The sequence below is a fragment of the Paramormyrops kingsleyae genome, chromosome 20 (assembly GCF_048594095.1).
Source record: "Paramormyrops kingsleyae isolate MSU_618 chromosome 20, PKINGS_0.4, whole genome shotgun sequence".
NCBI classification, from domain to species: Eukaryota; Metazoa; Chordata; class Actinopteri; order Osteoglossiformes; family Mormyridae; genus Paramormyrops; species Paramormyrops kingsleyae.
Window position 1 is genome coordinate 13,157,295 of NC_132816.1, and position 22,243 is coordinate 13,179,537.

The 22,243-nt window shown below is 46.0% G+C and overlaps 1 protein-coding gene across 2 annotated transcripts in view; it reads right to left on the reverse strand.

Annotated features, from left to right (window-relative positions):
* The window catches only part of spock2 (SPARC (osteonectin), cwcv and kazal like domains proteoglycan 2), a 45,986-nt gene that overhangs the window by 12,050 nt on the left and 11,693 nt on the right, over positions 1-22,243 (reverse strand). Inside the window, exons 1-4 of one of the 2 annotated variants that reach the window (XM_072703380.1) lie at positions 8,332-8,421; positions 7,049-7,094; positions 2,362-2,476; positions 865-970 (exon numbers count right to left, since the gene is read on the reverse strand). In XM_072703380.1, the coding sequence (XP_072559481.1) occupies positions 865-970; positions 2,362-2,476; positions 7,049-7,094; positions 8,332-8,406 (342 nt within the window). In that variant the 5' untranslated portion in view covers positions 8,407-8,421. Of the gene's footprint in view, positions 1-864; positions 971-2,361; positions 2,477-7,048; positions 7,095-8,331; positions 8,422-22,243 lie in introns of those variants that run through there. The other variant, XM_072703379.1, reaches the window with a different exon arrangement.

The window sequence follows — 22,243 nt, forward strand, 5'->3', positions numbered from 1 at the left end:
ACACACACACCCCCGCTCATGTACGTGGGGGCATACACCGGAACAGCGAGACAGGCGGCCAACTGGAGGGACCCTTCCTAGGCAACGAGGACCGGCTCGGACAAACACACACACACACATACGCACACCCCCGCTCAGGCACGTGGGTGTGCACGCGCAGACCCCTGATAACGGCGCTATGACACACTGAAAGCGGCGTGCCAACAGAAGGTATCCTTCCCAGGCCGTGAGGACTGGCTCAAACAAACACACACGGACACACACACACCCCTGCTCAGGCAAGCACACACAGACTCCGCTAACTCCATGGTAACATAATGAAACAGGCGTGCCAGCAGAGAGGACCTATCCTAGGCTGTGAGGACCGCCTCGGACAAACACACATATACAGGCAGACAGATGGACAGGCAGGCACACACACACACACACACAGGCAAAGTACTGAGGCGTACCCTGGACCCAGATAAAATATTTATAGAGGTGACCGCCGGGAAAGAAAGAAAAAACGCTCATTCAAATGAGACACTACGGCGGGTGGGGGGACTGAAGAGGACAGCCATCTCCCCAACAAGGTCAAAATTAAAAACAATACATAAATCAATAAAAGGGACCGGCGCTAGCTGGCCCGCACCGCCGGCGTTCACGTCAAGCTCGGCCATTAATCACAGGCTCGCATAAATCTCACGCGCCTGTCCGCTCGCTCCGGGTGACAGGCCGAGAGCCCCGGCGGGTAATTTATACATTAACGCACCTTCCCACATGTAAAAAAAAAACGGTAAATGGAAAGGAAGAAGAAGGGAGATAGAAAAGTAGGATGGTGCTCATTTTTCATGTAACACGGGTGTTTGGGCAGGCTGCAGTTACCTGAGAGGCGTAGTTGTGACCGTCGGAGCCGCACACGGGGGCGGAGGCCGCGGCTAGACATGGCTTGCAGCCGCCGTCGTGCGGCTTGGTCGCGGGCTGCCTGATCCTAAGGGGAAAGGGGGTTAGGAGGGAAGGCGATGCCGCGTGACGTGTGACATTACCGAGGCTTGGAAGGCCTCCTCGGAATGGTCAATGGACTCCGTTGCCGGTGTGTCACAACAAAGGCCGCTGTTATTGTCCCCCTGTGTCGGGGGGTATGCCGGTTGGGATGTCACTGACAGACCCAAAACGCGAGATTTAATAATGCGTCTCTCTCGTTCCCGCACAGGCGAGAGGAGAGGGGATCTTAATCCCGAGACTGTCCTGCTTCATGGGCACGGCGACGCTTCATAGCCTGCGCCTTTGAGAGCCTCGCTTCCCTTATTGAGACGTGCGCTTCATGCCGGCAGGAGACTGGGCGGCGAGTCTTCCTCTGACACGCGGGGAGGGAAAGTCTGACAGTCTCCCCAGATAAAGCTCTTTATTAAAGAATATAAATTTCTGTCAGCGTGACGCACGTCCTCGGTAATAATATTCCACTCCATTACTTTCTTTCTGATTATATGCTAGCTTACTGTCCTGTTTTATGAAGGAGCTGAACCAGCACGCTATTAAAACGAGATTACGCCTAGATTCGTAGTGCCGTAGTGCTGTTCTTTTTTTTATAACACTGAGGAGAAATACACGAAAACACGTTACTCCTGGGTTAATTCCGGCAACATGACTGCTTTTAAGGTGTGAGTAAAGAAAATGACAGTAGCGTAACAGTGTTGCTGGAAGCGAAGCCGCGAGGTTGATGCCGAAGATGCCGAAGATGCCTCAGGTGGAGAGTGTGGCAGCGCGTCACTACGGCTCCGTTGGACTCACATGCGCGATGGCAGTTTTCCAGCCCGCGAATTTTCATTTTACAGGGTGGTTCAGGAAAACTCATTAATATTCATGAGAGAAGCACTACCTAATTGGTCAGTGAATACCTTAGGCAGAATTCACCCGCCAATAAGGTAGCTTCTCTTGTAAATATTAATGAGTTTCCCCTAGCTACCCTAAAAAACAGGTAGCACATACCGATGTGAATACATTCACTGGCCAATCAGGTAGCTTCTCTCATGAATTTTAATAATTTTCCCCGAACCACCCTGTAAAACGAAAATTCACTTCCAGGCCCCTCTCCCATTCAGTACCGATTTCACCATGGCGACAACATCTCTCTATTGTACCCCCCAGTTTATTTTTTTCACCTGTCAATTATTTACTATACATTATTATTACCGTCATTGGCTGTGAAAGTGACATTACAGAAAAATAACACCATTGGCAATGGAACCAACCAGCATTGAGACAGGAACGGCACTGGGGCGGGAATTGACTTAGCATGTTAGCTAAAGCTAACTGAATCTGATGGGCTCCTTGGGTACAGTGCCGCCCTAGTGTCGCACGGGTGACCTAGCTTCCGCTGACCTGTGCTCCAGCTTCTTGCGGTTGATGCACATGGCTCGCTGGTACCCCTGGGCCACGCACACCTTGTGCCGGCTGCATTTCACCTTCTGGCAGGGATCCTTGGTGGTGTCTACGCCTGTAAGGGTGGGAGGGGTTTGGGTCAGAACCATATGGCTAGGATAGTTGTATCATAAACTCACATAGACATTACTAGACATAAAATATACAATATTTTAAATATTTATAACTGTGTAAATATCAGACAGTTTGAGATATTACAATATTATAATTGGGAACTATAATATATATCGGAGTATCGTGCCTCAGTTTTATATGACGATGTGAATGTATTAGATCGTACCAGCCAGAGGTTTTTAATGGTCTCATACTTTTAACAGTGGTGTGTAGTCATGTGACCCAGAAGAAAATTAAACCAATTTTTCAAATTCAGGATCATCTGAAGCTCCATGCTTGAAACGCAAATACCATGTTGCTTGATAAATGATTACTTCATAAAATAAAAACCTTCCAGTGAAAGGATGAAGCGTGTTAAGAGGGAGGGCACGGGAAAATGGGCTGCTATGGGCTGGTGGCTCACTTGGTGACTTGGATCCATCACGGGACGGGAGTAGCAACCAAGGACCAAATCTGCTGAAGACCACACTCCACAGCAGCCAGAGAGCAGCATCAGACAGCATCACCAGAGCAACTGGGGTTAAGGGCCTTGCTCAAGGACCCAACTCTGTTGGCCTTGGGGTTCGAACCCACAACCTTCTGGACATGGACAGCCTTTCTCATTATCTCTAAATATCACGATAATGAAATCACCAATTAGAGCAAGGTCATACTTGGCCCTTGTCCAATGGGAGCTGCCCAGGAAAGCCAGAATGTTATATTATGCTCTGAGAGTCCTGCTGGTACCAGGATAAGCTAGCTCATTATCTGCATAGCATTGTGGCCTTGGTGCACTAGCCTCTAATGGACCTGAGACTCTGATAAGGGTTGATCCCTTTTCTCTGGTTGCCTGTCACTCTCTCCTCCAGCAGGGTTCAGCGGCCCTAATCTTATTTACATTGATGGATCAGCATAATATGGGAAGTAATGGCATCCCATTGGTCTGGAAGACACCCATGGATTGTATTGGTGAGGTTGGTAGGCTGATCCAGAGGGTCTGTCCTTCTACAATGAATAGGGGACAATACCCAGGTTAGGGAAACAAATCTAAAAATGGTCCCATGTGAGTGTGTATATGTCCTCCGCATCCAGCATAATGTTGCCCTTTCCCCTACATGTGATTACACTGACCGCACCCCTGAAAAACCAAGGACAAGGAGGTTTGGCATCATCCGTCCTGTTCTCCTTCCCCAGAGGAGGGGGGCGTGGCAGCAGTGAGCCTTGACGATGAGCAGTGAGAACCCAAATGGATTATGTTTGCAGCCAAAAATGGAAAGTCTTGGTCTCGCCACCGTGACGAGCCCGTGGCATCTCTGGATATGGCCAAGAGCATGGAAAGCAGTCGTTCAGAGGGTTCCGGCCTGACAAAACACCCTCTCCTCGCAAACAAAACAGTCCGCGGTCTCCTCTGCGCCTGCAACATTATGCTGAAGACGGCAGAAGCAGACTATAGACGTTTTACTTTGCTGAGCAGGTTTCCATAGCTTACAGCTAATCTCGACAGGATGGTGTTTCCATAGAAACAAGCACACTTTGTTGATACTAGGAATTCTGGACTGTAATTTCCAGCCTCCTCCCCCCCCACACCCTTTTTACCCCCACGCCCCTACCCTCAACTGCAGGGACACACGTGTACACACACACACGCCCTCCCCCTGGCGTGTCACAAAGAACATTCCGCAGAATGGATGCCCTGGGCTCACAGACACAGCAAGCAGAATTACACCCCCAAATCCAGCTTAGTGGAGCACGACGTCAAACAGGACAGATTTAAACAGTATTAAGAGCCGGTGCGATTTCACTGTTTCATTGCATTTATCCTTTTCCACAATTCATGGTCCTCCATGATCCACTGCCTAACCAGGATATCCAGATTCCATTATAATTTTAATGCCTGAGGCAATTTCCTGATAAACAAAAAGCCACGCTGAGGCTAAGCTACAGCCAAATCTCTACGGACCTATTCATTAATCTGATTAAAAAAAAACGTTATACGAAGGTTTCCAGCATCAAAGCGAAACCCATCAATTTAACGCTTCTAGCTCATTCCGAATCCTCTGATATTCTCCTAACACCGATTCTTAAGAAGCCTCATAAAATGAATTCTTGCTCTGTGACCGACACCGAACATTTTCGACGGGTGTGTCATGCAGGAAACAATCAACCTGTTCACAGCGAAAGCTTTTTCGAAGAGCAGGAATTAGCTTCAGACTAAATTGAAATGATTTTATGTTAAACAGGCAGCATTCTCACAAAGATCAGGACAAAGGACCATTTATATTTTATATGACAGATGAATCAGTTTCTACTTGTGCTGCAATTAGTGTCATGTTACAAGGATAGTTCACATTGTAATGCATAATTAGTGGTTCTTTAAATCAGTGTGAGCATTTTACAAGTTTCTTTTAGAATAGACAGGGCTGGAGAAAATTACAGCAGGTTTTTTTTTTTTTGTAAATTTGCTGTGTATTTGAATGAGCAAATCCATTAAACACTACGCCAAAATGGCAGAATCTGGTTTACCAAGTTAAGCTACGTAATTAAAACCTTTGTTCGAAAAATGAACAATACTCTGAATTTTGAAAAAAAAAGTCATCCTCTCCCAGTCATTCTGTCCCGTTCTGGCTGGCAGTGGCTGACAGTGATGGATAGTAAAGCCACGGGAAAAATATTTCACAAAACTGATCATGCGCAGCCATGTTCTGCACCATGTTATACACCATGTAGCGTTTAGGCTTGTTACTGCAGGTTTTAATGCCAGGTACAGGTAGATGTTATTACAGCACATCCCAACACACCCTGCAGAAGTAGGCTGACAGCACACGTATGACTTTTGTTGTGCTGTAGGTCATATGCTCGCGCATGAAGATAGATGTGAAGTTTGGCAAGGCACTGGGGGCGGGGGGGGGGGGGGGCATGGTCATCGCCCCACGAGGAATCTGACCAAGCTAGGATACTTGGAGGTCCAGAGGCCCACGCCGCATGTCTTGATGGGGGCCCAAAATATGTGAGAAAACTCTTGGAAGCCCCCCCTCCCTTTCCCAGTGCCATCACGAATCAGGGATGAAAGGGAGGCTGATGAATGAGTTTAGTTTGAGTCGGCCCCCCCTGGGAGAGAGATCAATGCTATGAAAATGAGCACCGTGGGTGTGAGCGGAGCTCTTTTCAATGCACATTTAGCTTCCACCCCCCTAAACCTGCCTTGGAAGGATCTCCCACAGCACACCTGGGGGGGGGGGTCACGAGAGCGGTCAGGTGAGTGGGCAGGCTGGAAGGCAGGGCAGTCATTCCGTGAAGGTCCCTCACCAGCTGGGACACCACGGACAATGTCGTTATCACACGCTACATCACACCCGCTCTCGAGCTGTAGAGGAGCCCTGATCATTTTTTTTTATAGAACCGACTTGAGGCTTCAGATGTCGACAAGAACCTGAAACGTAGACCTCATGGGTCCATCTCCTGCAAATCATGCCACCCCCAGAAAACACAGATGTCCCTTTGCCGGTAACAAGTGCCACGAAAGAGCAGATGTTACTGCAGAATGTAGATGGAACAGGCTGAATGTACAGCTTGTGGTCACCACAGCATCTCCTGCTCACAGCTATTTCATATGCCTCTGTCGCCCATGTGATACTGCATCGATGGTCCCAAAGGCACCTTAAGGCCGCACTGAATTCCCAAAAATTCTCATGTAAGCGCTCTTGCATTGCTGCAGAACAGTAAAAGGTTGCATGTGCTGAATATTCTCATTTCCCCATACAACTACGAATAGACCGCGATGTGTTGTCAGAAGTCGGCAGGTGAAGATCAGGGTGCAAGGGCCGTTCTTAAAAACCAAATCGCTAATGGGGTCTCAGAGTCGAAAGCCAACAAAGAGAGACAAGCTTTCGCAACAAGGTGAGCATCCCAAGGCTCCAAGTAGCTTAAGCGGTGATGCAGAAGAGGTGCAATGTCAGAAACCAGCAGAGTCCACTTGGTGTTCAGGTGGGGGGGGGGGGGGTCGTTGGCTATTCCATGTGGGTGAAACTCAGGTGTGTGAAGGGATGACAGTACTCAACACAATGAATGACAAAGAAATTTTTACATTTCAGATACCATATATTCTTCAGGTTTACCTCACTGCACAGAAACTTTATTTGCACAAAAAGAATAAACTCCGATGAAATACAATAAGATCTAAATGAGGCCCATCGGCGTTTAATTGGGTTTCGCTTGCCACATGTCCCCTTAAAAGGTCTGAATTATGAGCTCCTTCTGTTAGTCATCCTTGACTAAGGGTACCAGAAGTCTCCTCCCAGTCTAATTTCAGTGTTCACATAGGCAATGGTGGAACTTTTCTAAATAAATTACAAAGTAAATCTTAATTTTCCTCCTGAGTTCTCCTGAACACAAACTATTCCGCATATAACATTCAACACCAGAATAACAGAAACTGCATGTAGGGCTAAATCAGCAATGATGACTAAAGTTTGGTAAAGCATCGTATCGCTAAAGCACTCTTGCTATGGCAGCATCTTTCGAACCTTCTACTTACTTTCCTCAGAGCCTTGGTTTTCATCCAGAGTTCGGATGTAATCATCCTAAAGGGAAATTAAGAGAAGCAGAGCTTTAATAACATTACCTCCATGGCGGGTAACACAGCATATCAAATGAATGATGTAAAAGTTGGACACATCAGGGATATTGATGTTCGGGGGAGCACTATGCTTATGATAAGACATGTGCGTCATGCCAAGCAGCGCAGAGCAAAAATCACTCAGTTTGTATGCATCCGACAACCATAACTGCTGACCAAGCAATAGATGGAAACATATCTGGGAAATGGGAATGCTTTTCATTAGGTTACTGGATAGAGGCTTACACACAACAAAACTGGGAATCTGCATCAAAATCCTCTTGAGCACATTAATTATGCAGCAAAATTGTACAATTCTCCAACACTACTGGAAAATGCGATCAGATCGACCCTTTTCATACCGCATTTCCAAACCATTTTAACGTATGCCGGGCCTCTACCAATCGTTAGCGAAAATTTTTACAGTGTGGAGAAATTAGCAAGAAGCTAAACTTAGCTCGCGCATCATATCTCAACTGTTCCACACTAGCAGCCTTTTGACAGATTGCGTCAAGGGCCAAAGATTGCTGCGTCAGGAGAACCTGGGGTCTGCGGTATGTGGATCAGGAAAAAAATATTTGAGTGGAAATCCTCCCCATGCTGTTTCCCCTCCAGCTCTTGGGGGAGTAAGAGAGTGCTTTGGTGCAACCCAGCTGACGTTTTTTGACTGCATCTCCAGTGATGATGGTGCAAAAACAACGATCCAAAATAGAGCTTGTGGCAGTGTAACTCCGGCAGAGATGTCCCTCCGGAGAAAGCAACGCCTTCATAAACACGGCACCAGGAGTTCCCCAGTATTCTCATTATATCGCCCTCGAGAGATTCCCAAAGTCCCACCGCCATAATGTCTTTTCTGGGCCTTTAATCTGTGAGCGACGGACTGGGTATAAAATCAACAAAAATTAGATTGATTTACTCTGAACCACCTGGAGGGACAGTTTACGGTAAAAACCAATGGTATCACTGTATCTTCGACATCTGCCTGGAGCATGTCGACTTTGCCTTACAGATGCGGTCACCCTATCTGGGCGCCACTGGGAGAATCTGCAGCGCTCGCATCCGTCTGGTGGAGACGTCACCTGCCCGCGATTCGAGCAAGAGGAAAACATCTGCGACCCACAGTGGCACGGAAGGCTTCCCATTTCCCAGACATCACAGGACAGAAACACGAGCACGGGACAGATTTAAGGACGGCTACTAACCTCCACTTCCTGCAGTAAGGAGGAGGAAGAGAGAGAGAGAGAGAGAGAGAGAGGCAGACAGTTAGAGAAAAACATGAATCATTTGACAAAAAAGAAACACATGGCCCCTGTTTCCATGCCGACCATAGCCTAAGGTAGCCCTTTGTTTTCAGAACCGATAGAGCTGTTAAATTGATAAAACTAACAGAAGTTAAATGGTCAACTCTCCATGCACCGTTCTTATTGGGCAACGGAATCAGAGATTCGCAGCAGATAATGGGGGCTATTAGGAAAAGATGGTCAGCTGGCGATTGTTTCAGCCGGTGTGTGTCATAATCACAAGTAGATTGTGCTCCTGTTAGAGATCCCCAACCCCCCAATCACCCCCCATCACCCTCTACCCCACAATAACATCCGTAACATGGGGGGGACACAGTCATCTAGACAATGGCCTCAATTTCAAGACCCCTAAAGTCAATCGCTGTCACTGGATACCACAGTCTTCAAATGACAATCCTGAAAAAAACCCAGCAGGACACAAATTGTCTCGAAGCAGCCCGTCGCACGGCAGACGTGGAGTTTCACAGCGACGTCCCTGACTCATTGAGTGTGTACGTGTGAACCGCTCACTGTGCTAAGCCTCAGTAACCGACGCAGAAGGGGGCTTTAAACCTTCTGCAATTAATTTCAAGGTTACTCGTATAGTGACACATCAGCTGGATTGCCCAAGTGTGCTTCAACGTGAGATTCATGACGAGTTCAGTGAAACTGAACTCGCCAAACCAGATGGGTGGATGTCCCTTCCTTCATCTTCCTCTAAATCTGCTCATTATCTCTTCTTTGTCCTCAGCACTCGCTTTGTTTCTACCCTCCCCTGATCATGCAATTAAAAGAAAGGTATCCCACTTTCATGTACGTTGCGCTCGTGCATTCTGCGCGCGAGTCGGCTCTGAAAATGGGCAGTAAATCGTAACTGAATTAAAATCCACGTAAGCATGTCTGCTCCAGGACCTTATACCTGAACCCTAGCGCTGCCCAGATCACTGAACATGGCTCCTGTACACTGGTCACGTTTACAACTCGTGAAAAGAGAACAACCTTGCTTGGTCCTAACGAGAGTTGCTTCACTGAGCCGTAACTGTGAAAATTTTACAGTCTCTGCCTCCTGAATCTTTGATGAATATCGATACTGCTCTCTTCTGTATAATTTAATATACAACTTGTATTAATATTCAAGTAAAAAAAAAAAACAGACATCTTAAATCGATAAATCCTACAATAAAAATATATAAATCAAAAAAAACTTTTGCACATCCCTGGACGAAAACCGGTCCTTGGCTTAATGCTGAGGGGGAATAAACAGCAACATATCAATCAGGATTCCTATTTGTGTGGGTTCACACAAAAAATTCCTTAATGAAGGCCAGATACCGCAACCGAGTTACGGGAATTCACGGTTCAATATTACAGTCTGCTGGTCTGGCTGTGCCCTCAGGCATTCAGCAGGAGCTGAGGAGAAGCAAGAACAGGGCAGAGGATGGATAGTCAGAATGGATAGTAAGCATGGGACAGAAAGCCAGATCCTAAGCGTTGTGATTCGTAACGAGTAGGATACTTTGGTCACCATTTGTCAACAGGACTGCAGCATGGCTGATGTAAAGCCAGCGGCGGGGGTGTAATGGAGCCTGACAGTGTGCAGGTCCCCGACGCAGCTCTGTCCCCAGGGCCACCTCGGTGTCAGCCTGACAGCCAGCCCGAGCCAGCCGCCCTAGGTCCTATCGCTACCCCACACCGCTAGCGGACTAAATATCACGGCCCCGCCTGACATTTACTCACGTGAGTTCACTCACGCTGATGTCACCGGACGCAAGGAGTCTTTTTCGTAAAACTGAGACATCTGGCCCAGTGAGCCAACCTTGGCCAGCACAACATCAAACTGAAATGATCCCTTATTTGTCATTTGTACAAATACATTGCAAGTCTTCAGTTTTTGCATATCCTATCTAGCTCTCCTTTGAGACGCAAACATAGGTACAGCTGAGAGTGAAGCAAGGAGCACAAGTACATTTATCCAGCACCGCTGGAGAAGACAGGCCTCATACAAGGGCCCAATGGACAAGTGACTATTCAGCCTAGGATGGGACTCAAACCAATAACCTTCAGATCACAAGTACAGTGACCTAACTTGCTGAGTCATACTGCACCCTGCCGATTCACTCTGTTGTATTGTGACATGGGTGGCTCTCCTCCTAGATAGAGCACCGGCATAAAGCACATCCGACATCGCACTGACTGTCCCAATAAAGTGACAAGTGTGATATGCATAGCTGCTCAACACACCTTTGTCAAGCGTCGCCACAGTCCCGACAACCTCAATATGGTTCCGTCGCTCCATTTCAGAGGCAGGGATTCCCACTATTAGTGAAGCGAGCTAGTTTAGCCGCCATCGCCAAATGAATGTCATGTGTTGTTAACGTTAGCAAACGACACTTCGGTAGCTACGTTTCTTTTGCATAGCCGCGACATGATATTCACTTTAGAGGTTTATTTATACATACAGGCACTGTATTCTCTGCCAAAAGGGGACAAATTCTAATAAAACTGCAAAAATGTAAAAACAATGTTGACAATACGGTTTTTTTTACGTGCAACAAACGTGGGAAGGTGCTCAAAGTCATGCAAGGTACAGTAATAGTTACAGCTGAGGGGAATAGTTATGTTCCACCTGACTTCTGGTATCACGCATCATGACTTGGGGGGCAGGGGCTGAACACCTGCCCTTCGCACCTGGATGATTGATAGTGGCCCCCTTATGAGGCCCTGAGTGCCCCTTTTCGATCACCCACAATCACACACTTAGCAAACAATCACACACACACACACTTTACCTTGCCAGTTCGTCCCATACATTTACAGTTCTAGAACTTTCCATCTGCAAGGCCCCATCTTTACAGGCCAGGCTGCAGAGCTCATCATCGCCAAAGCATAGCCTAAGGAGAGCCACATAAAATCCAGCCACATAAGGAAACAGGGAGCGTCACGGCTCACAAGTGGACTGTCAGCCGGCTTCCCCCTTGGGGGGGCGAGGAGTGCCACTATCGAGCTCCTACTCCACACTCCACACTCCACATCAGAAACAGGCAAAATAAAAATGAAAAAAGAATGAAAAATCAATTACGGAAATCTGCCGAAAACAAGTCAAGTGTAAAGCCGAAATGAAATATTTATAAGCACAATGCAATTCAGATGTAATCCACTTTCCATCGACAGGCATCGGAAGCGATTCTAGTGCAATGCAATTTCTTCCGCTCTGAAAGCTTATGAAACTTAGCAAATTCACGGGACACCCAAAAAAATCAATAAATTATTTGTCTTATGTGCTGGGGCAATAATGGATCATACACAGATAATTTGGGATACAGAACACTGATAAAAATTGGGCTCCATGCTCCATAAATATCCACCTTCTTGTGTACCAGCACTTGGCGTTTCTTGCATTTGATGATTCTTTCCAGACTGAAGCTGGTACGTATCACCTTCAACCTGGGCCACTTTAACACATGGATGAATGGGTTTCCCTGGGCTGAAGTGCAGGGGCATCCTCTAAAATGGGGCCTCAACTAAGCTCATGGGAGTTTTACTTACACAAAAATTTTCTGAGGGTTGAAGGAAAAGATGATTGGTTCAGAGAGATAACTAATCAGATTGTAGAGGAGGTGGGTCCAAGCAACTAGATTACAGTTTGACCAGCCAATGAAATGTCTTGGTCCTGCCTCCTCTAGTTGCTTGGACCCACCTGCTCTGCAATTTGATTGGTCATCTCCCTGAACCAATCATTTTTTTCTTCTGCCCACAGAACAATTTTGCATTAAAACTCCGTCGAGCCTCAACTAACCTCGATTAATAAAATTTTAACTTTTTAACTTTGACTGCTGCCACCCCCCACTCTGACAACTCGAATAGCCCAGCCTCTGACCATTTGCCTCTGCTTTCAAAATTAAGCAGTACTGGCACTCCATATCCAAAGCATCTAGAGCGCCAGCGAGATCTTGTGATCCTTTTCCAATCCATCCCCGATCCGCAAAGTCAGCTCGGCCGGCACAGGAGGGGTGCCGGGGGAAACAGCTTGCACTCATAGCCGCTGTGATCTCAGTCGATGGGAGCCCAGAGGGAGTATTTCCCATGATACCTTTCGGCAGTTGCCAAGGAGCTAATGAATCGGGGCACATTGGCTCACGCGGTGCGCTTTCCGCAGACACACACCCCTGGTGTATTATTACGGCATGGAGATGCTGCGCGCCCAGGCTTGTGAGTCCCCTTCTCCTGTTTTCCTTTGTTGTCTTCAGCAGCCGCTAATGGACGATGCCTACCGTTCACTCCATTCACCTGCTGACTGCTGCAGTATGGTGGCAGCTTATAAACGTTCCACCGTGGGATCCACCAAAAAAAAAAAAATCGATTCCTTCTCATGAAATATCGCAGATTTCAAGGGAAAACAAAATGGTGGGTTGGTCAATGCCTGTAATAGCAGGCTGCACTGTGCATACAATGCCGGCACAATTATCCTAATTTGGTATTTGTTTACCGTGCTGAAATGTTAGTACACCATCGCTTAATACCTCATCGCTAATTAGTATTAGCGTGCGATTTTAGCGGCTTGATACATTTGTTTTGTCAAGTGGCCACACAACATGTCAGTACGCTTAACAGTGACCTTTCAGTCATTTAGCCACTAATCTATGTCACATCTGATGTAGAATCCAGTTCGTAAGTTTCCTCCATGGCCATTAATCGCCCACACCTATCATTCCATCCGTTTATTTAAGATCACACTGATCCACACTTCTTTTCTGTTTACAGTCCTCTTAGTTTTGGCATACTGGCAGGTTCCATTTAGCTCAGAATTTTGGTTTGGTTTGAGTTTGATGTCTGGCTTGTTCTCTGGCTCGTTATCTGACTTCTGGGCTCGGTTCGCCGCTTGCCGTAATTTGCTTTGATCTCTAATTTTGTCCTTAGTTGCTCCAGCTCGGCTCGAGCCCAAGTCAGCCCTCTCACCTTCGTGTCTCGTAGTCCGCAGCCCCAGCACTGAGACCAGCCTCTCGATCAGGTAAAGCTCTCACTAGCAGATGAGCTGGCACCTGGCGTTGTATGTGCACTAAGGGTTTGTCCATTTGCTGCTATCAGTGCCGCCTGGGTTTGGAATTTCTTTCGTTTGCATTTCTCTACTGTGTACATGACATTCTACCCCTTTTCCTATATAATGTAGGACAGACGATGCATCAAAACATCCAGAGCCGTAATTAATGCCATTAAAATGCAAATTTAAAAACAGTATACACAAAACAGGAATTTCCTGTTATTTTAGAACATTAGTACAATTTTTTTCCACAATATGCCATTTCATTGTACTTAACATAAACTGCAGTCTTATCCAAAACCAGAACAAAAGCAGTCAAGTTGCAGCATTAATTGTCTATTAGGTACCACTGTTAACAAAAATTATTAAATATCACAAATATAAAAATATTTCATTTATGCATTTCTAATTAAGAGCATGATATTTAAACTTAACCAAAAATGCTATGATATTAAGTGACTGGCAATTTGGCGCAGCACGGAACAGAAGTGCGGAAAGACAGAATGCCAGCAGCTGCGGTTGCAGAAAGCCGCCCATGGGCGAGTTTACAGCCGTCAGCGGCCCACCGCCCAGGAAGTCGGGCACAGCCAACCCATGTGACACTGAAGTCCCCTACAGTGCAGCACTTGTTTTGTGAACCGTCATTTTCCAAATGCGACATGCGTGTTGTTTTACCCTGTGGTCTGCGGAGTGTCTTGATGAAGTGAGAATTATCGGGTGTGGGGCCATTCGCTGCCCTGGCACCTTGGAAAAAAGCACCCCCCCCCCCCCCCGCAGCTTCCCGAAACTGCCGAATTTCCCTTTTCACCTGCCTCAGCTTATGTCCCGCACTGTTTCTCATCACTTCTTAGCTATTTGTGTTCTTCCTGCTTTTTGTTTTGCTCCCTTTATTCTCTGTCATCTTCCATGAGGAAGCAAAGCGGTTCTTCGTGCGCAGGCACATGCTTAAGAGCTGGGGGGGGGGGGGGGGGGGGATGGCCCCACAAAAGGCGTCCACGTGAGCGCCTGCCTTTCTTCTCTGGGAGAGAGTAGAGCCACATGCTGCGCTGTTCCCAGAGTGCGCATCACTCTGTCTTGGTAGAGCTTCTGATGTCTTTCACGCATTAATGTTCCCGAATTTCGCTCACGAGGCCCCTTCAAGAGCAACAAGGAGCGTGTCACGCTCTGGGTTAGGGTGGGAGCCCTTCCATCAGGAAGCTGCGGTCGCCGGGACGACGGCACGTTCAAGCCAGGGCATCTGAAAAGGATGCCTTTCACACCACAGAGAAGCTGTCTGTGAGGGTTCTGGCGTCGGTGAAGGTCGAAAAGATTATACCGGTAAACCGTGTGCAACTTCAATGCGACGAATTTGCCCATCATTACACCCTGCATCTACGATATATCACCTCAGATTGGTTTGTGTGTTATGTTGCAACAGCCACATTTAGTTGATGACTGTATGACCACCCCTCCCGCACACTAGGGGGCGCTCTCTCGTAACATAGAATTGAGCTACATGGATCAGTTGTGATTCTGAAGTTTTGTTTTCAGTAACGGATTTAAAACTGATACCAGCTGCTCCAAAATACCGTTTCCGCTGCTAGCTATCGGCCTCCCCACACCTTTTTTATTTAGTGTGTCGCCACACACTAGTGACATCCGATGGAAACCAGGGGGAAACCAGGGAGCTGACCTCGCTGTGCACAGCACGGTGCGTAATGAAGAACCAGCCCCTTCCAATTAGGAAGAGCATCTGTTTTTGTGCTCGCGCGCAGATAAGACCACAGCGTTATCTCGTGTCTGCCCTGCAGACTGCGTTCGATACAGTACAATCCATGCACTATAGATCTTGGGTTTATGGATTCATCCGGTCCGAAGCTTGCACAGTTTAATATCGTCGAACTTTTAATATTTGAATCTCCTGATATTTACGCACCATTCCTTTCGAGAGGAACCAAACAGGCATTGTACAAACACAGGGTGTCACAAACTGCTCATCCGGCAAATTGCTAAATCAGGGCAGACTAGCAGGATATGATTCAAATTTTAATTTGAAGACATCCGCTGCCTGCTATAGGTCATCCTCTTTCTTGTCCTGACAGTACAAGGGAAACATTTTGAAAGCCATTGTGACCTTGAGCCAGACACTTATGCAGATGTGTTACTAAAGCCAGACCCGAAGGTGTATTATGAGTTGCTTGACTGACCCTCAATATCAAGAATAAATATTAATGTCTGAATGGAGATCACTCACAATTGCCTTTCATTCAGATTTCCCTGTTTCTTCAAATTATTTCCAACAATGTTCTAACTGGCCTTTGACAAATACATTGGCAGTAGAGGAAAAAAAACAGTGAATAAACTACAAAAGTATAGAGAATATTTTAAGGCAGGTTTCTCATTTAATTTGTGATCATTATCAGATCATTATATAGCATAACATTTATTAATCTGTATAACATAGGAGCATAGCAAATAAGGTTTGGTCTTGTTACATATTATAACAGAAGGTGCCATTTTGTGACCCAAATTTTGGTTTTGAGACAGTTCAAGCTAGGCATTGCTGTGAAATTGAGAATGTTTTTCCTATTGCTGCCAAGTTGAGACGGTTTTATTGGCCTGCACTGATCTTTACAACCTTCGTAGCTTTACAGAAATGGCCATGCCAAAATGCGGGTTGACCAATAAAACAGACTGTTTATTTCACGGTTGACTTAGGATTGGCTGAAGCCAAGATGAATGCACTCTGTGCTGGGAATAGGACCAATGGGAAACACCTAGCAGCCTGGTGATAACCAGAATAGCTAGCCCAAAATGGACAAGTATGAAATGATTATTTCAAGAACAGCTTGGTACTCAAGATCGGCCCATCCGTAATAAAAAAAAAAAACACGACATAAAACCAGTTATACTGGCACAAGGTAGGGAGATTTAAGTGGCATATAGATGAGAGGATAAACTGAGAGAATCAATGCACATTCTTGTTACATTTTGCCTATTTTGGCTTGTAGTCTTTGTTTTTCCGGAACTCCTGTTTTTTTCTGGTTCTAACAGCCCAGCAAAAAGGTTAATTTAGAGGTGAGCGTTATGTTCCAGGCCGGGCAGTTAGCAGCAGTAGGAATAACGCGGGACGAGTAAATGCCCTATTGAATTCATCTCACATGCACTTAGGGATTGGACAAAAATCATTTCACATGTTTCATTGAACCTCCTTGCACTGTTAATCTGATTCAAGTAGCTTGCGAAAATCGAAATGGTCTGTTACCATGTCTTCTAAAAGGAACTTAGCAAAATGAAATAATGCTTTGAGATTATATTTAAGGCTATTGATAGGCAACTTCAGTATGACTGCTGCAAATAGGCCAAAGTATAAATGTACAGTAAGTAAAGTGCTATGCACGTGATCAAAATGTGGTGATCCACGGAGTCAGTCTATAATAAGTATAACAGAGGTGCACAGACTGGCAGCTCACCAAAATGTACGGAATGGTGTTTGTTGGTTGGTTGTGCTTCTGAAAGGCCTTCACACTCACGAGAGGCAGCGTCTCATTTGCTCATTTGCTTTTGAGGTGCGTGAGACATCTGAATCTTCCCAGCAGAGAATCTCACCTGTTCTAGTCCAGATTATTGGGTATGTCTCTGCACCGGAGCTTATGCTACATTCCATTGGAGGTTCGAAGTCGGAGCTGGGAATGACGTCACATCCAAGATAACCGGGTTCCGGTACAAGTCAGAAAGCTGTTTAGCAATATCAGTTCTAGCCAGGTTCACTGTTAGCTACTCTTAGCAATAACAGTTGATAACAGTTGAAACAAACACAGCAGCAACATGCCCACTGATAGCGGTTCGATAGTGCTGTGTGTGGGGCCAATTTAATGAGATACAAATAAGACATAAGTGCTAATAAACTATGTAGCTACAGCTTTCACTTCTGCCGATGAAGTGTGCAGCCATCTTGAATTCTGAAGTTGGGGTTGTATAGGTTCCTCTGACTTTCCGAGTCGGAACTCTGACTTCAGGGGGGCGTTAATGTTGAGATTTTCGGCTAGGAATTCAGAAACTACGACTTCCGAGGTCGAACGGAACACACCATTTTATCAACTGTGTGGTCAGAAGATCTGTGAACACTGAGTTGAGCACAAGAAGTGTGCCGTGATGAATTCAATGACAACCATCGCACGGCAACCTTGGGAGAAGCGTAAGCTCCTTCAGGCTTTCGGCGATGCTGCTGTATATGGAACTAGGTTGGATTCAGCGCTCTTAAACTCGGTTCATTCATCCCACATAGATTCTTGGTCTCAGTCCTGCAGCAGGATTGCCAGATCTTGAGGATGTGGCTGGCTTTTGATTACAGGAGTGTGGCATGTACACAACAGGACTTTTTTTATCAGGCATTTAAGCTGTATTATCGGATGTGTTTCCAATGGCAACACGTTTGCCGATTGCACGACGAATCCCTCGTCGTCCCCAGGCTCGTGCCTGACAGTCACTGTCATCGGTGGTATAGCGAACGGGGCGGGTGGTTTGCAAATGCGGCGCGAGACTGAGGTTCGCTTATGTCAGAGCTGCAGGGAAGGGAAGGTCATTGTGTCATTACAAGCGATTTTCCTGGCTATATTTTCCGTGTAAATAGATAACAGTCGCTACTGCTGATGCATGGAATATGTTAGCCGCAACAATAATATAATTTTAACTCTTTGCTCCCTCATTCTCCACATGTATTGGTAAAGGTTTCTGGTCCTAAAACAAACACGATAATACATGCAGGGCCATACCAAGAAAATATGGGGCCCCTGACAACCGTTACCTTGGCCCCCCCAGCCCAATTTTACATATCATTTTGTGTAAGGTGCCAATCAACTGTTGGCCCCCCTGATTCTGCCAGGGTATCCATGATCCTCTGATGCCCCTGGATACATGTGAGTTTCTAACTTTTAATCGCTAATAAGGAGCAGATGGGCCCTAGGTATAAGGGGGCCAAGCAGCTGCTTAGTGCCCAGTGGCCACCAGGGGGCCCACCATCAGATCGGCTTGTCAGAATGGGAAGATAATAAATGACAAGTAGGTTAATCAATTTTTACTTAAGGCCCCGAAGACAGGCCTAGTAAGGAGGGTAGGAGTGGGGGTGGGGGGATATGGCTGAGTGGATTATGTTGCCATGGAAGAAGGTCATTGGTTCAAATCCCAGATTCAGCAGAGTGATTTCACCATTGGGTCTTTGGAGCAAGGATCTTCCCAGTTGCTCCAGGGACTGGTTGACCCTGCTCTGTCAAATCCACATCACTCTGGATGAAAACATCTACTAAATAAATGAATGTACATGTAATGAGACTTTTATACTGTAGGTGTAATTCAATCAGCACAGCAGCCATATTTGCTTCTGAATACCATGTCATTGTGGAGATCTCTGCCAGGCCTGGTGAGGGTCATGCAAACAGGATAGAGGATGCGTGTATCCTTAATCTCAGTGGGGTACCGCCAAAGCTTGGAGCCCAGACAACTTTCAAGTTGATGCGACAATAAATAATGCATTGAGAATGAGAGCGGATGCCAGAAAGGGAGTCGTGGATTAAGTAATTATTTGGTGTGACGGTTCAAAGTGAGGTGAGGTACCAGCCAGGGAAATTGTGCTTAAAATCATCCTGAAGTTTGCTGTGCTCATGCACGTCAGGCCGATACACCTGCATAAACACACACTAACAAAGGATTTAGTAATAAGAGCGAGCTGTAGCTAAAGAAAAATTCATATTCAATATTTTGCACTTTCAAAGGAAATAAGCCTTTTGTTCATCCTGAAAAGCTTGAAAATGTCTTCATTCCTTTAAGACCTAAAATAATATTTACATTCACTTTGTTCATGGGCCTCATAATGAAACTGAATTTCTGCTTTTATCACTACCGAAGTATAAATTCAGGCGTCACTTATTGAAAACAGTCAGTTTAAGGTAATGATTAATCAATACAAGATATGGATGATTTAAGATGAGATATGCACAAGTTAAAAGTAAACAGTAAAATAATATGTCTTTAAAAGAACTTATAAGACATCCCTTATTGAAACAATGGACTTCTTGTAAAAAATATCCAATTCAATGATATCTTCCTGTTTATTGTAATCACTCATAATAGTCAATAAGAGTCACTCTGCATCAGATCAGAAAGGTTAGAAAGGCAACACAAGTTTATATAGCACAATTCTGACACAAGGCAATTCAAAGTGCTTTACAAAAGCACAAGGATACATTAAAATAAAAGTCATTAAAATCACACTTTAAAAAAACAACCTAAAAGCCAAGCAAACAAATGAATGGTTAAATAAATGCTTACTTAATAGCGTAACGTGTTTGTCGCGCAGGCCGACATGCATGCTCAATGCGTGCGGGCCGATGGCAGCCTTGTCACTTAAGAGGAGAGTGTTGTGCATTTTGTGCCTCCAACGCGTTGGGCTGCTACAGCACACAAACCATCTGCCTCACTGTTAGCGCTGCCTATGGCCCCTGTTCATACATTTCTGTGTCATCGAGTAGCTAAAAATAAGGAAATCCTTGTGAGAGCGTGTGTCGGGATATACGCACTGATACGTGACTTCGTTATTTTAGTGGCTCATTGATTCAAACGGCATGCATTTAATCCTGAGAATAGTGGCGATTGATCGCGTCGCGCGGCTACAGCCGGCTTCGGCTACGCTGACCACCATCCCGCCATAATTGCCGCCTTTCGGATTCGCCGCGCGGACGCTGCCAGGGCCGCATATGCGTGTTGGTTTGTTTTCTCCCCTCTGTCACGTCCGCGCGCGTGACTCACCGCCCATCCTGCTGTTTGCGCGGCGCCACGGAAACGGGGCGTGAAATGGGACGTCAGGAAAGTTACGGAATAGACCCCCTAAAAACACGATAAAGCTGATAGATACAGGTTCTAACTCCACCCTGAGGGAGAAAGACTTGAAATAGTACCTCACTAAGCATCCAGATGTATGACCCAAAACTGGCGCCAATCACCTACCAGCATCTGCTGAAAGCATCTGGGCTAGCAAATAAATTCATAATTATCACCAAGTAAATTGGTTCCATGTATCCTGTTCACTTATAGATGGGGGATGTAGTTATTCTGGACAACATCTGTCTCGACCATTTGACTGATGCTGTTTATCCAGCACGCGAAACCCTATTGGACGTCAACTGACTCAACAGCATAAGGAGGATTGATGGTAATGCTGTTACTTTTCGTGTTTTCCACCCTTATTTTCCAAAGGAATTCGGAATGGCCAATAAAACCAGTAAAGTCATAGACAGAGGTGCGCAGAAGAGAATTTGACCGTTAAAGGAACTCAAATTATCAACTGCTTGCAGACTCTGGGTAAAATTTAAAAAAATGCAATAGCTATGTATACACTAATAGCCAAAATTATGGAAACGCTTCCAATTTTTAAGGATTGCAGAGCTTTATTCCACTGTTACCACAGTTAATTATTTCATTGGCCAATGTATGATATTTCTAACATTGTTTGATTGCTTATTAACATTACCGCCAATGTCGTGTAGTAATTTTTAAAGCGTAATGCCAAAAATGCGAGGTATTCCCACAATTTTGGCCACTAGTGTATACGTAGCATTGCAATGGGATCCGGCCAGAAAGGTTTATTGCGGCGCGTGGAAAAACAAAGCAATGGCGGCCGCACTTGGGGCTCGTTTAAATCCACTCGTCAGAAATCTCGACCGCCTGGCAGCCGGAGGGTTGACAAAATGGTGGGTTTGTCCGCTTAATCACTTAATTACAGTCTGTAGGAGCCACCGACTGGGAGGAAAAGGTTTCGGGAAGCGGGGGAATGTCGCCCGTCGGCGCAGATGTGCCATGAATGCGATCGTGTCCGATGACTAGAAAGCAGGCAAATTATGGGAGTTTCGCGTCTTCCTCTCCGCTAGGAAGTGTTGGGGCATCCATGGGACACGGGGGTAAACTGGACGTATAAGGGCACGTTTTGCAACCCTGACGGGAGGACTGACACGTCAACTGTGCGAAGGCTCCCGTGGGGGAGGGAACAGCACTGCGGGACTCCTGCTTCCTTGAGACATAAATCCTAGTTGGGCACAAAGCGGCTTCCACAGCAACAGGAGAGGAGGACGTGACTGCGCTCAATAAAGCCGCGCGTACGTGTGCTGGAGGAACACAAAGAGCTCTGTGGTATTTCACTCACTCTGATTTTATCTGAGTCAGCCTATCAGACTCATTATCCCCCCCACCCGTTTAAAAGGCCTAAACCTTTTTAACAAGGTGCTACATCTTCAGCACACACCCAAAACAAGAGAGCACCTTCACCAGTTTCCTGCGGTTAGGTCTCGTCGTTTATTAGGCTGTTGAGAACACAGATGTGCTCTTTGATAATCTGACTGCGGAATCTTCCAGAACGACACAGTCGGAGCGATACTGGCATTCGCCTGTTGTTTGTCTTCATATATCCCCCGCTGAGGCATTTTCAGTCTGTCCGTCAGCATTTTCCCCCGACCGTCTTTTTTTTGTTTGTTTGTTTTTATTAGTTAAGCAGCATTATAAACATCACTTACGCTGGAGGAAAGTTGCACATTTTGGCAACCGAGCAGAGTGAGGCTACAATACGGGTCACCCAGGGACGGCAAAGCGCAGGTGCCGCTGGGAAAGCACGGATGGGATGCTGGCACAATGCCCGGTGCCAAAATCTGGTACGCCTGCATCTCAGTCCTTTCCAGAATGCATGCTTTCTGATTTATCTTACAGCAGCCATTAAAAATGTATATCTCAATAAAGAGCTTAGACTGTGCGTGTCTCATAAACGAATCAGTA